This window comes from Myotis myotis, unplaced genomic scaffold (genome assembly GCF_014108235.1).
Source record: "Myotis myotis isolate mMyoMyo1 unplaced genomic scaffold, mMyoMyo1.p scaffold_m19_p_14, whole genome shotgun sequence".
Lineage (NCBI taxonomy): Eukaryota > Metazoa > Chordata > Mammalia > Chiroptera > Vespertilionidae > Myotis > Myotis myotis.
This window is the reverse complement of record NW_023416318.1, coordinates 32,923,499-32,937,558: the sequence shown is the minus strand read 5'-3', so window position 1 is coordinate 32,937,558 and position 14,060 is coordinate 32,923,499. Positions and strand designations below refer to the sequence as shown.

At 39.3% G+C, this 14,060-nt stretch overlaps 1 protein-coding gene across 6 annotated transcripts in view; it reads right to left on the bottom strand.

The window, feature by feature from the left end:
• The window catches only part of THADA (THADA armadillo repeat containing), a 299,278-nt gene that overhangs the window by 234,025 nt on the left and 51,193 nt on the right, over positions 1 to 14,060 (bottom strand). For all 6 annotated transcript variants that reach the window (XR_004971855.1, XM_036334726.1, XM_036334724.1 and 3 more), the window contains exon 22: positions 12,895 to 13,004. Coding sequence is in view for 5 of the 6 variants with exons in the window: in XM_036334726.1 (XP_036190619.1) it covers positions 12,895 to 13,004 (110 nt within the window). In the remaining variant the exon portion in view is untranslated. The remainder of the gene's footprint in view (positions 1 to 12,894; positions 13,005 to 14,060) is intronic.

Here is a 14,060-nt window from a genome sequence, read left to right as displayed (position 1 = left end):
CATTCAGAATTGAAGGTCAGATAAAGAGCTTCACAAATAAGAAAAAGCTAAAGGAGTTCATCACCACCAAACCAGTATTATATGAAATGCTGAAAGGTATCCTTTAAGAAGAGAAAGGTAAAGATACAAATTATGAACAACAAATATGCATCTATCAACAAGTGAATCTGAAAATCAAGTGAATAATCTGATGAACAGAATGAACTGGTGATTATAATAGAATCAGGGGCATAGAAAGGGAGTGGACTGACTATTCTTGGGGGGTAAAAGAGTGAGGGAGATGCGGGAAGAGACTGGACAAAAATCGTGCACCTATGGATGAGGACAGTGGGTGGAAAGTGAGGGAGGAGGGTGGGGTGAGAATTGGGTGGAGGGGAGTTATGGGGTGTAAAAAGAGGAACAACTGTAATAATCTGAACAATAAAGATTTAATTAATCAAAAAAAAATAACAGATAAAATGAATTCTAGAGAATAACTTAAAAGATAGTTTCCTGGAAAATGCACCCAAAATAGTACACAGAAAAACAAAAATACAAAATATATATGTGTGTGTATGTATGTGTGTGTAAGTCTGCCTTCCAGAGACCAACATGAAAAGAAAGTCTAAAGGACATACTTTAGGAAAATTAAGTAAACCCAAAGCAATCTCAATGTGGTGTCTACCAGACATCTCAAATTTAACATGCCCCAAACTAAACTCATCTTTCTCCAAAATCTATTCTACCCACAGTCCTCTCCATCCTAATCTATGAATAATACACCTTAGGCAAAAAATGTTGGAGTCCCCCTTTCTCTCAAATACCAAATCTGTCAACATATCCTGTTATTCCTTCAAATTATATCCAGATTCAGATCATTTTTTACTATCACCACCAATCTCTGAGCCATCACTATCTCTTTCTAGAATTGCAATAATATTGTAACCTCCTAACTGGTCTTTCTGCTTTTACTATTCTCAACACAGAAGTCAAAATAATCCTTTTAAAAGGCCAGGTCATGACACTCCTCTGTTCACAAACCCAATGGCTCCCCATTTTACTCAGATGAAAGCCAAAGTCCTTACTATGTCTTATACTATCTAGTCCTCATTGGCTTTCTTATCTTACCTTCTAACAACTCTTTCCCTTTCTTACTCTACCCCAGTCACAAATAGTTTACTTGCTGTTCCTTAAATACCCTCAGTCCATGCCTCTCAACTTTTGCACCTGATTTTCACTCTGCTTAGAATGTTTTCTCCAGATAGACAACTGTTGATTAAAGTGTTCACTATACTTATAAATATGTTCAAATCTTTCCTACTGCTTTTTAAAATCCAGTTTAAAAAGTGGGAGGTGGAGGGAGAGAAAGGGAGGGACAGAAACAGAGAGGGAGAGAGAGAATTAAATAATTTGCCCAAGGTTATATAGCTAATAAGTGGCAGAGGGAGAATTAAAATGTAGATGGACACCAAAGTCCTTGCCTCATAAAAGGCATTATTCCAAGGTGCCTGCCCTAAATGCTCAGTCACACATCAGGCTTAATCTGGTTCATGATACAAATACTATCAACTTTCCATTATTTCCGTCAGTAGATTTAACCCACTCGTTTAGAAAATCAGCTCTACTAGGTACCCAGGAGTTGTTTGGCACTACACTCTGCTTTAGGAAGGGAGCAGTCGAATAAAAATCTCAAATTATACATAATCCAGAAAGCATGTTTTTTTGGCTTTTGAATGTATTACTAGAATATTGTGTTTTTAAGAAAGAAAACACATTCCTAATCATCTTTAGGTTACATTTCAGTTTGATTTCAATCCCTGAATATCTACCATCAGGATGGGTATTAAAGTAGATTTTATATAAACTGGGTGATCTGGATGGAAAGCTAGCTGAAGAATTCAGATAGCCAAAAGAAAATCCATGCAGCAGATAACCTACTTGTAACCGACTGAGATGAACTGTGTCTCATTCATTTTGGAGGTACTCCAACTCCCTTAGGCAACTGGAGACCTTACTTACTGTTAATAAACTGTTTTTCTTACATTAACTAAATGACTCACCACTGGCCTACAGAAATTATTTCACCTGCAAACAAAAAGCAACTAATATATATTAAACATGAAGTACATTTAAAGCCAAAATATGAAGCAAAATTCCCAGAAAAATCACCGAGATTCAATTGCCAGGAAACTAGTTATATGTAAATTCAATCTGTCAATATCTTCATTTCCTAAATAATAATTAATTTACCAAGCTGTTATCACTAAAGGCTTTTAGCAAGCACAAGAAGAAAGAAAATCTTTTCCCTTTCCCACAAACAGACCTTCATTTTAACAGGGTTAAGAGCAACTCCAAATGAAAATTCATTCAAATAAATAAGTTATTTGGTCAAGAAAAATAAATATCAATAATAAAAACAAAGCTTTTTATCTACTGGTTGATTGTTGATAAACTTTTACCTTACCAAGGTCCCTTATTTCTCCTGCCTTATTTTTCACTTGTTAATCATTAAAATAGTTATAAATAATGCAAGAGAGAGAGTTTGTTTTGGGACAAAACCAGAATATGTCACAAATCTATATATATATATATATAAGAGCCAAGCGACCGAACGACTGGAACAACCAGAATGACTGGTCACTACAACATGCACTGCAGCTGGCGAACCAGCCCGATTGGGGGCAGGACCGGCAGCCAACCTCCGTGTGCCCTCCTCCCAGCGGGCCCAACCCTGATCAGGGTGGGCCAGCTGGACCCCACCTGGGCATGAATTCGTGCACCAAGCCTCTAGTCTTGATATAAAGTAAATGATGTGTTTACTCAAGCTGAGGATCATCAGAAATCACCATCTCTATTTGAACGAACACCATTATAAACAATACTATCTAATAAAAGAGAAACATGGTAATTAGCCATACCTCCGCTACCCTTCCCATTGGCTAATCAGGGTGATATGCAAATTAACTGCCAGCCAAGATGGCGGCCGGCAGCCAGGCAGCTTGAAGCAAACATGAGGCTTGCTTGCCTCAGTGACGGAGGAAGCCAACGTTCCCCGCCTGCCTTGCCGGCCTCTAAGCTTGCAGTTTGAAACATTGTTACAAATATAGAATCTAAACAAACTCCAGAAACCTGCTTTCAGCCAGCCGGGATCTCAAAGCTGGAGTTGAAACAGTGTTTTGATTATAGAACCCAAACAAACCAGATACCTGCTTTCAGCAGCAGAGGCCTCAGAGCTGGAGCCAAGCCTCAGAGCTAAAGCTGGCCCAGAAAAAAAAGAAAAGAAAAAAAGGAGCGGTTGGGAGCTTCAGTCACCGGCCAGCCTGAAAACAGCCCTCAGCCCCTCACCCAGACTGGCCAGGCACCCCAGTGGGGACCCCCACCCTGAAGGGTGTGTGACCAACTGCAAACAGCCATCATCCCCTCACCCAGGCTGGCCAGGCACCCAAGCGGGACCCCCACCCTGATCCAGGACACCCTTCAGGGCAAACCAGCCGGCCCCCACCCATGCACCAGGCCTCTATCCTATATAGTAAAAGGGTAATATGCCTCCCAGCACTAGGATCAGCAGAGCCGCGAGGCCTCCCGGCACCGGGATCAGCGTGACAGAGGGCAGCACCCAAACCCCCTGATCGCCCTGCGGCTCTGTGTGTGACAGGGGGTGGGGCCACAACCCCCCTATCTGCCCTGCTCTGTTCGTGACAGGGGAAGGCGCCCAAAACCCCTGATCAGCCCTGCTATGTGCCTGATAGGGGGGAGCTCCCTAACCCCCTGATCGCCCTGCGGCTCTGTGTGTGACAGGGTGCGGCGCCCCAACCCCTTGATCGGCCCTGCTCTGTGTGTGACGGGGTAGAGCCATAACCTCCCCATTGGCCCTGCTCTGAGTGTGACAGGGTGTGGCACCCCAACCCCCTGATCCGCCCTGCTCTGTGTGTGACAGGGGTCGGTGCCCCAACTCCCCTATCAGCCCTACTCTGTGCGTGACAGGGGGGAGCTCCCCAACCCCCTGATCGACCCTGCTCTGTGCGTGACAGGGTACAGAGCCCCAACCCCTCTGATGGGCCCTGCTCTGTGAGTGACAGGGGGCAGCGCCCTAACCCCGATTGGCCCTGCTCTGTGCGTGACAGGGGGTGGTGCCGCAACCTCCCCATCGACCCTGCCTTGAGTGTGACAGGGGGCTGTGCCCCAACCCCCCAATTGGCCCTACCCTGAGCATGACTGAGGGTGGCATCGCAACCTCCCGATCCGCCCTGCTCTGTGCATGACAGGGGGCAGTGCCCCAACTCCCCAATCAGCCCTGCTCTGAGCCCGACCAGGGGCTGCACCTAGGGATTGGGCCTGCCCTCTGCCACCTGGGAGCAGGCCTAAGCCAGCAGGTCGTTATCTCCCGAGGGGTCCCAGACTGCGAGAGGGCACAGGCCAGGCTGAGGGACCTGCCCTCCCCCCCGAGTGCACAAAAATTTGTGCACTGGGCCTCTAGTACTTTATAAAATAATAAATTCTCAGCCTGGTTATTCAGAATAACACATTTAGAGTCCTAAAACACCGCATATCACATATCAAAGTAAATGATACACACGCAATCAAGGGGGAATAGTATTGGTCTGATATACAAACATAGATGTAAGAGTTTTATTCCTTCATATAGATGAAAATAGAGGACACTGAAAAACATGTTATGTGGCTGCTGACAAATCACTCGATTTCTCAGTGCCTAATAATGAAAATAAAAACTATTATTAAAATGCTTTGAAATTCAATGAGATATTATTACCTGGGTTACTATAACAAACAGAGAAAGCAATGACACTAAATTCTATAAGTACCCAAAGCTCCTCATGAGAATGTCCCCAAAACACCCATCATGACCCCACACAAGCCTTAGCCCTTGTTCAGGTCTTCCTTCATATGATTCTCTTAGGTCTACAGAGTTAAAGACCTTAAAAATTGTCTCGAGGGTCACAGCAACTCTCACCTACCACATCATTCTCTCAGTGGCCAAACAGGGTGCTTCTAACACTGCCTCTGGCACACAATAGAAGTTGGAGAAATATTTTGTGGAGTTATTAAATAAGGGCCAGCTAGTGTTGGTGCCAACTGCTGTGCATTCTCTGTGCCTTCAGTTAGGGCGATTGCAAAACCAGGTGTAAAAAAGGAAGGCTAGAACTTGAAGGCTTCGCAATGGTAAAGTCACTGTGCCTATAAAAACACAATCGCCTAACCTAGAGTTGTGACTAGTCAATGAAGTTCTGTTTACACCCCAGCAAGGAAAACTTACTTTATACGGAAGTGATTTCAAAACTCCAGAGTTGCTGGTGTTTATGATAATGAAGGAATTCAGAGGTAAAAATGAAAGCAGACAACGTTCTCCAGAACAATGCAAAAAACTCTAGTTGTTGGTTTTGGTTCCTGATCACACAATCCAGGTGTCGGCAAGGAAAAGGGAAAGGTTACTAAGGCAGGACTTGGTTCTTTGTGCCAACTCTATGTAGTCACCAAGCACAGCCGTGGGGAATTCCAACCTTGCTTTTGTGAGTGCCTCTCCACTAAAAGAGCAGACATCCTCTTTGTCTGAAGGCTCCTTTGTTTTATTTCACTCCCATGTCAAATTAATACAAAATATGCAGTGTCTTCAGTCTCTGAGTACATCATAAAAACTGTAACTTTCTTACAAGGAATTCAAGGTTCTTCATAAACAACTCTCACTAAATGATATTAATCCACAAAATACTCCTAAGAGATTAGTTTACCAGTTCTAAGGGAAGTTTACTAAAAAATGTATCCAACTTCCCTCAATCTTTCATACCCAAAATCCCCAGACTCCCCAAATCAAAAAAAAAAACCAAAAAACTAGAAAGCAGCATTGTATAATGAATGAGCAGAAGGCTAAGCTGAAAGCAGACTTGGAAAGCTGAACCCTTTACTTTATCAGAGGATACAGCAGGCCAGAGGGGATAAACGGCTCTCCTAGCGTCAAAAGTTGGTAGATGGAACTCAGGTCTAATTTATATCTCAATATTCTTTTCTCTATACTCCAAGGGAGATGTGGTTAAGAGTGGGGGTGGGAGGAATCAGACCACTCTGGTTTTCTTGTTCATCACAGACAAAAACTTATTTGCATATATGCATAGCCCATGGACACAGGCAATAGTGTGCTGAAGGTCTGGGAGGGGCGGGTGCGAGGTGGAGGGGATCAATGTGGCGCGGGAGGAACAGCAAAGGGGACATCTGTAATACTTTAAACAATAAAGGTAAATTTTTAAAAAATAAAACTTACATTTTATTTTTTTTTTAAGTAGAAATTTAAAATAACAGGGGGGCAGGGGTGCTGATAGAAAACAGGCAGAGGGTTTTGTTGAGGATTTTTTTCCCCTCTTTGCTAAGTGCTAATGACCTGAGTTCCTACTAAAAGCAACAGGAATGAACAGGCCAGGCCAGGCTGGGATTTAGGCCTTTGTACTGTCTTGAGCAGATCACTAGAGCAAATTATTGTTCCATAAACAGATTAGTCCGATTTCTATCCACAAAGCTATCTCACTCATAGTGGATAAGTATTCCTAAGATAAGCATAAAACCACAGACCAAAATCAAATTACATATTCTGTATACCCAACTAATTGGTCATTAGACTATTTTGTGCCAATAAATCAGGTTCCCTGACTACAAAGTGGTTTTCGAATGGCTTCATCCATTCACCTAAGTATGGTAACACAGAGCTACTTTTTGTTGAGTTCTGATTAGTTATATTACTATTGGTAATTGAGAAATGTTACCTTCATTTCCTAAAACTTGTTGGGTATATTATTTTTCCTAACTTAGAGATTTTTCCAATCTCCAATTATTTCATAAGCTCAATTCTCTACTCCATTCATTCTTTAGTCAAGTATTATGTTTATTATTTAAAAGCCCAAGTTTATTATTTCACTTAAAATAAACAGTGACAGATGTGCAGGAAAGTTGTGTGCCTGTGCACACACATTTTAAAGAGAACCCTGAAGCATGGAGAAATTCTACACCTGAAAAATGATTTGCCCAAATGAGATCCAATGAGAAAGTTACATATCAACAAAAGCCATCTTTACCTCCCTCATATCGAGTACTGTTGAGGTTAACTACAGGCTAAAACATCAGGGGGGTATTTTGGAGCCTTGGCTACAGGCACAGGCAATAACGATGACCAAATCTAAATGGAATTACCAACCACCAGGCCATGGAGGGAAGAGCAAAATATGGTAGATTAAAAGAGGTGGTTAGGCCATGCCAGTGTGGTTCAGTGGTTGAGTATCCATCTATGAACCAGGAGGTCACAGTTCAATTCCCAGTCAGGGCACATGCCCGGGTTGCGGGCTCGATCCACAGAAAGGGGCATGCAGTCGGCAGCCAATCAATGATTCTCTCTCATCATTGATATTTCTACCTCTCTCTCCTTCTCCCTTCCTCTCTGAAATCAATTAAAAATATGTATATATTTTTTAAAAGTGGTTAGAAGAATGTACCAGATTACTGATTCTCTTCATATTTAATATAACCATGCCTTGAGATCAAGTAGAAAAAAATTAATATTAAAAACTCTGGGACTTTACTAATAAAGCTGAAATAGAGGTCACTTTTTAAAAATAAGATTCCTTTTTTATTGTGTCTAAATGACTTAGTATTACTATGAGAACTTTAAAAATGAGTAGTTAAAGTTCTAGAAAGAAGGTAATATCTCACTCAATTATGGAGTGGGCTTAAAAACACAAATTCAGGGGTCACAAACCAAAAACACAAAGATTTAGAATTTAAACATTAAGACATTTCAGTTTTCTCCTAATCCTTTTCATCCACTATAGAAGGGAAAAATTTAAAGAATTTTCTCTCTATCTAAAGAATTAATATGGCTTCTCAGAGTGACTCATCATTTAGTTATTCTTTATTTAATTAATACTACAACTAAAATTCATAGGACATTCAGGAATAAAAAGTGTCTTATTTAAACACATTTGCCAAAGGAGATGAAAAGAATAAAGGTTTAGACAAGATGGTATATTCTTTCATTTAGAGTTGAATGACTTTTTCCCCAAATCTTATACATTAAATTCTACATTTATTTCTTACTCAATTGCATATTCTTTAGAGACTTGGTCTTTCATTCTCCAATAACGAAATTTTTTTTCGTTATTACATTTCAATTGTTTGTCAGATGTTTTCTGTTGGATTTATTTGAATTGTAGTAGCTATAATTAACTGAGGAAAGTTTCAACACATATTTAAATTACCACTGTCCACCATAATTGTTGACAACCAGTCAGCACTAGCATTTTTATGACAAAAACCGCTAAATGTCAGCAGTTCATTTTTTCAAGCCAATAATGTGAAAATGATTGTAATTACTGCAGTAAATATTTGTAGGTTAAACTACATTTCAATTAGTAGAGCAACTCATACATATGAAGAGTACGACAATATCAAGTATTCACAAACCTCCCTATTAGATTTAGACTTGCAGTCAGTAATTTAGTCCCCTTAAAATTAAGCTTTTAATATATGGTTAAACAAATGAACACTAGATTCCCCAGCTTACCACCCCAGTTTAGGATTCTGTTCGTTTTCATTAAAAAAAAACAACTTAAAATACTAAGGTCACAGAGAGAATAAACAAGCAAGTATGAATTTCGTCAGAAATTTGATTTTAGAGTTATGACTTTAATGCATTTAACCACTCCAATCAAATGTTTAGGCTGGTAATTATGTTTTTTAAAAGAGAATATGAATATTTTACCAAATGCTAAAGAGAAAGCACCATATAAGAAAATCAGATTCTAGAAAATTAACTAAATATATATACATAGTGTGTGTGTGTGTGTGTAAGTACTGCTTTCAAAAAAATTTCCAGAAAAAAGAAGTGCTTCCCATTCCTACTTATTTGTAGATGATTATTTAATAGTGAATAGTTAATTAGTTCAATAGTGAACCGTTTAACAGATTGTTTAGTAGTAAAGTCAGTTTACATTTGACGACATTTTGAATAATCCAATTAAAACCAATTCAAACAATGTGGCTCATGTTTAACTCTTCAGTTATTTATCCATTAATCTCTTTAAGTGCTTCCTTCCTTAACACAGCTGGATTTCAAGAGGTGACCAGCAGTTGGCCTCCATCTCAGTGGATTTGCAATAAATGTTGCAAATGTTTTAAATGTTGTATGCCTAAATAACTTTTTCTTAAGTTAAGAGCTTATAAAAAGCTTTCAAAGGATCCAAAAGAAACACATTTCCTTTAAAAAATAATAACCAAACAAAAGGAAGCCACACATACTGTAAAGATGTTCTCTGCAAAACATTCTGTTCAGCAGACCTGAACTGTCTCCAGAGGGATCAAGAACCACTTGGTTTGGAAGCAACAGCTGAGAACTCACAACAGTTGGTTAAAATCCAGTATTGACAACCATGAGGAATGGCTGAGATACCAGGTCCTGGGCCTTGCCTAGTCTCCCCATTCCATATTTGGAATGCCTTCACCTGTACCATTCAACCAAAAAGCATACTTGCCCAAAAGTCTCTGTCCTTGGTCCTCTATTCCTTTCCTTATACACCCTCCCTATTAACTATGATGTTTATGGTGACAATTCCTAAATCTACATCTCTGTTTCTGTTACATAACCAAATTCCCTATCTCCAAGTTCTGACAAATATTTCCACAAGCATAAGCCATTATAATCTCATACTCAACACATACAAATTTATTCATTTTTATTAAACTAATTCTTTTTCAGTTTCCTTACCTTTGTTAATATCAAATCCACCTTTCTGGTCACCAAGAATTAAAGTACAGGAACAAGTGTGGACTGCCTGGGAAACTCCATCACTCACGTTCAGTGGTTCAAGTAGCAGTCTGCATTTACAAAGATAGCCACTACACTATCTCTAACCCCACGTGCATTTCTACAGTATGATCTTGCCACTTCACCATCAAATGGTGGAGTCTAATTCCTCTCCCCTTGAATTTGGACTGAACTTAAAACTCACTTATTACCGAAATAATGTGACTGAAGCAATGCCGTCAGACTTCCGAGGCTAGGTCAGAATAGACCATGCAACTTCTGCCTGATTCTCTTGGCATACTCTCTCTGGGTTGGGGGTTGGGGGTGGGGGGTGGGGGTGGGGGGTGGGAGTATAAGCTGCCCTATGAGAATTTCAATTACCCTAAGACTGCCATGCTGAGAAGCCACATGTAGTCTCAACTAGGCCCAATTTTCTATCCCACCAACCTTCTTATCTTGTTTAAATGTGCTGATCTCACCTTCCAGGTTGGTATTCAGCTAACACACACCCGCACATATAGCAATGTTGGATGCTATGGCCAGAAATGTGAATAAAGCTGTCTTGGATGCTCCTGATCAGCTCATTTGCCAATTGAATGCCATCAACTGAACTCGGTAAATACCCTGAGAAGAATCACCCAGTTGAAACTCCTTAATTCCTGACATATCAAATCATCATGAAATATAAAACAATGTCCACAGCTCTCCTTCTAAGCAGTCAGTACATCATATGGAGAGCTATTACTGTATGGGGCTGAAGGTTAACTGAGATGCCACTTCTTTACCTCCACTGCCAGAGCCACCATCACAGAGGAGCTCTCATCAGCTCAAAGCTAGATTGTTTCAACTGATTCCAGGTTCTCCTCACTACAATCTATCATTACAATCCATATAACCTAAGACTTCCAACAAAAAACTACTTTACACAGGAACACCACAACCAACACAACCTCATAATGGTGTACATTTATAGAACATTTTACAATGCTAAAGGATCTTCAAAAATATCTATTTTATTTGATCTATACAACGAAAGTTAGAGAGAGAGCCCCGGCTGATTTTCTCAGTGGTTAGAGCACTGGCTGAAGACTGAAGGATAATGGGTTCAAGGGCACATATGGTTGCAGGTTCCCCAGCCCCTGTAGGGGTGTGCGCAAGAGGCAACCAATCAATGTGTGTCTCTCACGTAGGTATTTCTCTCTTTCGCTCTCTCTCCCCCCCTTATGTCTCCCCCTCCTTCCTCCCTTACATCTCTCTCTACTCCTTCCCTTCCACTCTCTAGAAATCAATGAAACAAATATCCTCGGGTAAGGATAAAAAAAAAAATGTCAGAGAGATACGTTAATAGAGCAAATACTCTTTTCTTTACTATAGAGATGAAGCTTTCATACAATTTCATTGCCAATAAATGGAATGAATATAAACACAACTAAGAGCTTGTGTCATACATTACTGCTATTTCTCTATTCTACAATGCATCCCTTCTATTATCTGTTTCAGATTTAAAAATATTCAATATCTCTCTCCATCCCTATTATAGCAGACCTACTTTCTAGATATCCATAATTTGGCTTCAATCTATCCAGCTGTACGATATTGCCTAGTAAACTCCACCACCATCACCATTACAATAAGATTGGCTTATTTATTCACCTAACAATATGCCATGCTGATTGTAGCTTCTGAACATTTGCTCACAAAGTTTCTTCCTTTCTCCTCCTATCTACTTAATCCTTACTCATCCATTAGCACAAATCCCACCTCTTCCATTAAGCCCTACCAGCCCATCCCCGTTACTTTCTCTCTCTGATATTCCTACAGAATTTGTAAATTTCACACCAGGATTGATAATTATATTAGATTGTTTATCTTGGTCTCACTTTTGAGGTTGGTATTCAGCTAACACACACCCGTACATACAGCGATGTTGGATGCTTATACCAATGTCTGTTCTGAGCAGTCAGTGCCCAAGAAATACTATTTGTTAAGTATTTTGAATTTCATCCTGCTTATTTCACAAATTAAACCATAAGCTCTTTGAGAAAAGGAACCTTGTCTTACAAAGAAGTATTATATCCTCCAAACCACGCACAGTACTAGGCATACAACTAGTGTTCAATATATACTTATTAATTGATTTTAAGAGAGGAAAGTATGTTGTGTTGTGAGAAAAAAGATATTCCTAAGTCATGTCTACAGTGGAAAGAATAAGTTGAAAAGGTAATAAAATATTTTCAAGATCAGTAGTTTAAAGTCGGGAACATATTTTAGCATATCATTTAAAGATATTCTGTGCAGCCCATAACTGACAAAATGTTTTATAATGTTTTTACCAGGAGTGTGAAAAAAAAAAATGTGCCAAAAATATTCAAGGATAATCTAACAGCCCAAAATAAAATGTTTGCTGAGGGTACAAGGCTGGCAGAACTCTTCTTCATTTCAAAACGTTTCCAGGCAATGGAAATGTTTTCCTGGAAAATACTACCTCTTATTTAGAGAACACTTGCCATGAACACTTAGTCATTAAGTAATTTAAGGTTTCCTCAGACGCTATTTGGAGGAAATCTAGTATATGAATGAATGAAATTATCAGCACCTAGAATGTAAAAAAATATAATAATTTAAAAAATTGGCTAAAGATATGAAATCTACCTAAATATTATTCCAAGTAAGAGGGAAAAATCTTTTATACTTTTTGGTCTATTACTGTCCTTTTAAAATTTTCCTATAAGATAAAACTACCAAAAAACAAACACCCATAAAATCCTTTCTGTCTGTAATACACAAAAATCCAAAGACCTGGAGGGCTTATTTTATTCCACATACCAAGCAGTTTTCAGACAGACAAAATAGTCATTTCATTTAAAGAAAAGAAATGGTAACTTCAAAGCTATATTTAGCGAAATCTTTGAGTTTGCTTCAAATCACTTTTCAATGAGAAAACCCAGTGTGAACATTTCACTAAATCGTCTGCAGTAAATCATACAATGAAACCTAAGAAAACAATTTCTTCCAAGAGTTTAAACATCAAAAGCCACAACTACATGCTACTTCAAGCACATGGTTGGGATATCTAGTCTTTTTAAAATGTACACAAAAGGATTGGTTTGCGTTACCTGTTTAGTATTTCAGTGAGTTTCACAAAGCCCGTGTAAGCCAATTCAAATGCTCCTCTGTGCCTGGACTGTAAAAGGTGTTGTTTAAAGTGCTCTCCTATTTCTTTTACCTTTTAAACAAAATTTAAAAAGAAATAAATGTTCAGTTTATGCTTACATTTACAGTTTTATGTAATATCATTTAGAACTCAGAGCTAGATAGATGTCCATCCATAACTCTACTGTGTGACAGGTAGTATTTTAAGCATTTTTGTATCATTTAATCTTCATAATAATCCATGAAATAAGCACTATTACCTCTATTTTACAATGGAGAAAATGAGGCCCAGAAAGGCCAAGTAACTTATTCAAGGTCACACAGCCTGGAAGTGTAGATCCAGAACGTAAACCTAGGCAGTCTGGCTCCAGAGTTGGCAATCTTGGAATGCTATATTAGAACTGCCTCCCTATGCCAGCCTCACAAATCTCACAGTGTTCTTTGTTAGCACATATTACTCAACACCAACAGCCAATCACACAAGGTGACAATCCTCACACACCTACTGTGGTTAGAATACACATAATGAAACTTACCATTTTAACCATATTTAAGGATTCAGTTCAGTGGCATTCAGTATATTCACATTGTTGTGCAATCATCACCACTATCCATCTACAGAACATTTTCATCATCCCAAAATGAAACTCCAACCCATTAAACAACTCCCAATAAATACCTTTTAGAGACACACAAATGTGAATGGCAAGATTTAGTGCAAAGGACTGAAAATTGACAGGCATTAACTTTGAGTCAGAACCATGGAATTTTCCGAAAGGCTACACACAGCTTTCCTATATGTTGCCCTTCGGCAAGCAAGGTTAGACAAATAACAATTACGACCATTTATTTTAAAGAAGACATGACTAACAATTAGTTGTTGATGAGATTTTGTACCAAGTTAACTGTTAAACTGGTTGGGTTGGCTGTATTTTTATTAACATTTGGTGGGTACTGGCTTCAGAAAATCCAGATTTTAAATAAAACTTCAGCACCCTGCCAAATGCTTAGCAGATTAGTGCAAGGGGAGATAGGGCAGAACAAACCAAGATGTCTGTCCTCACAGTGCTTCAGTTCAGAGGAAACCAATATGCTGGGGGTGTCCCCTAGAAGCTCATTTCATTCCATG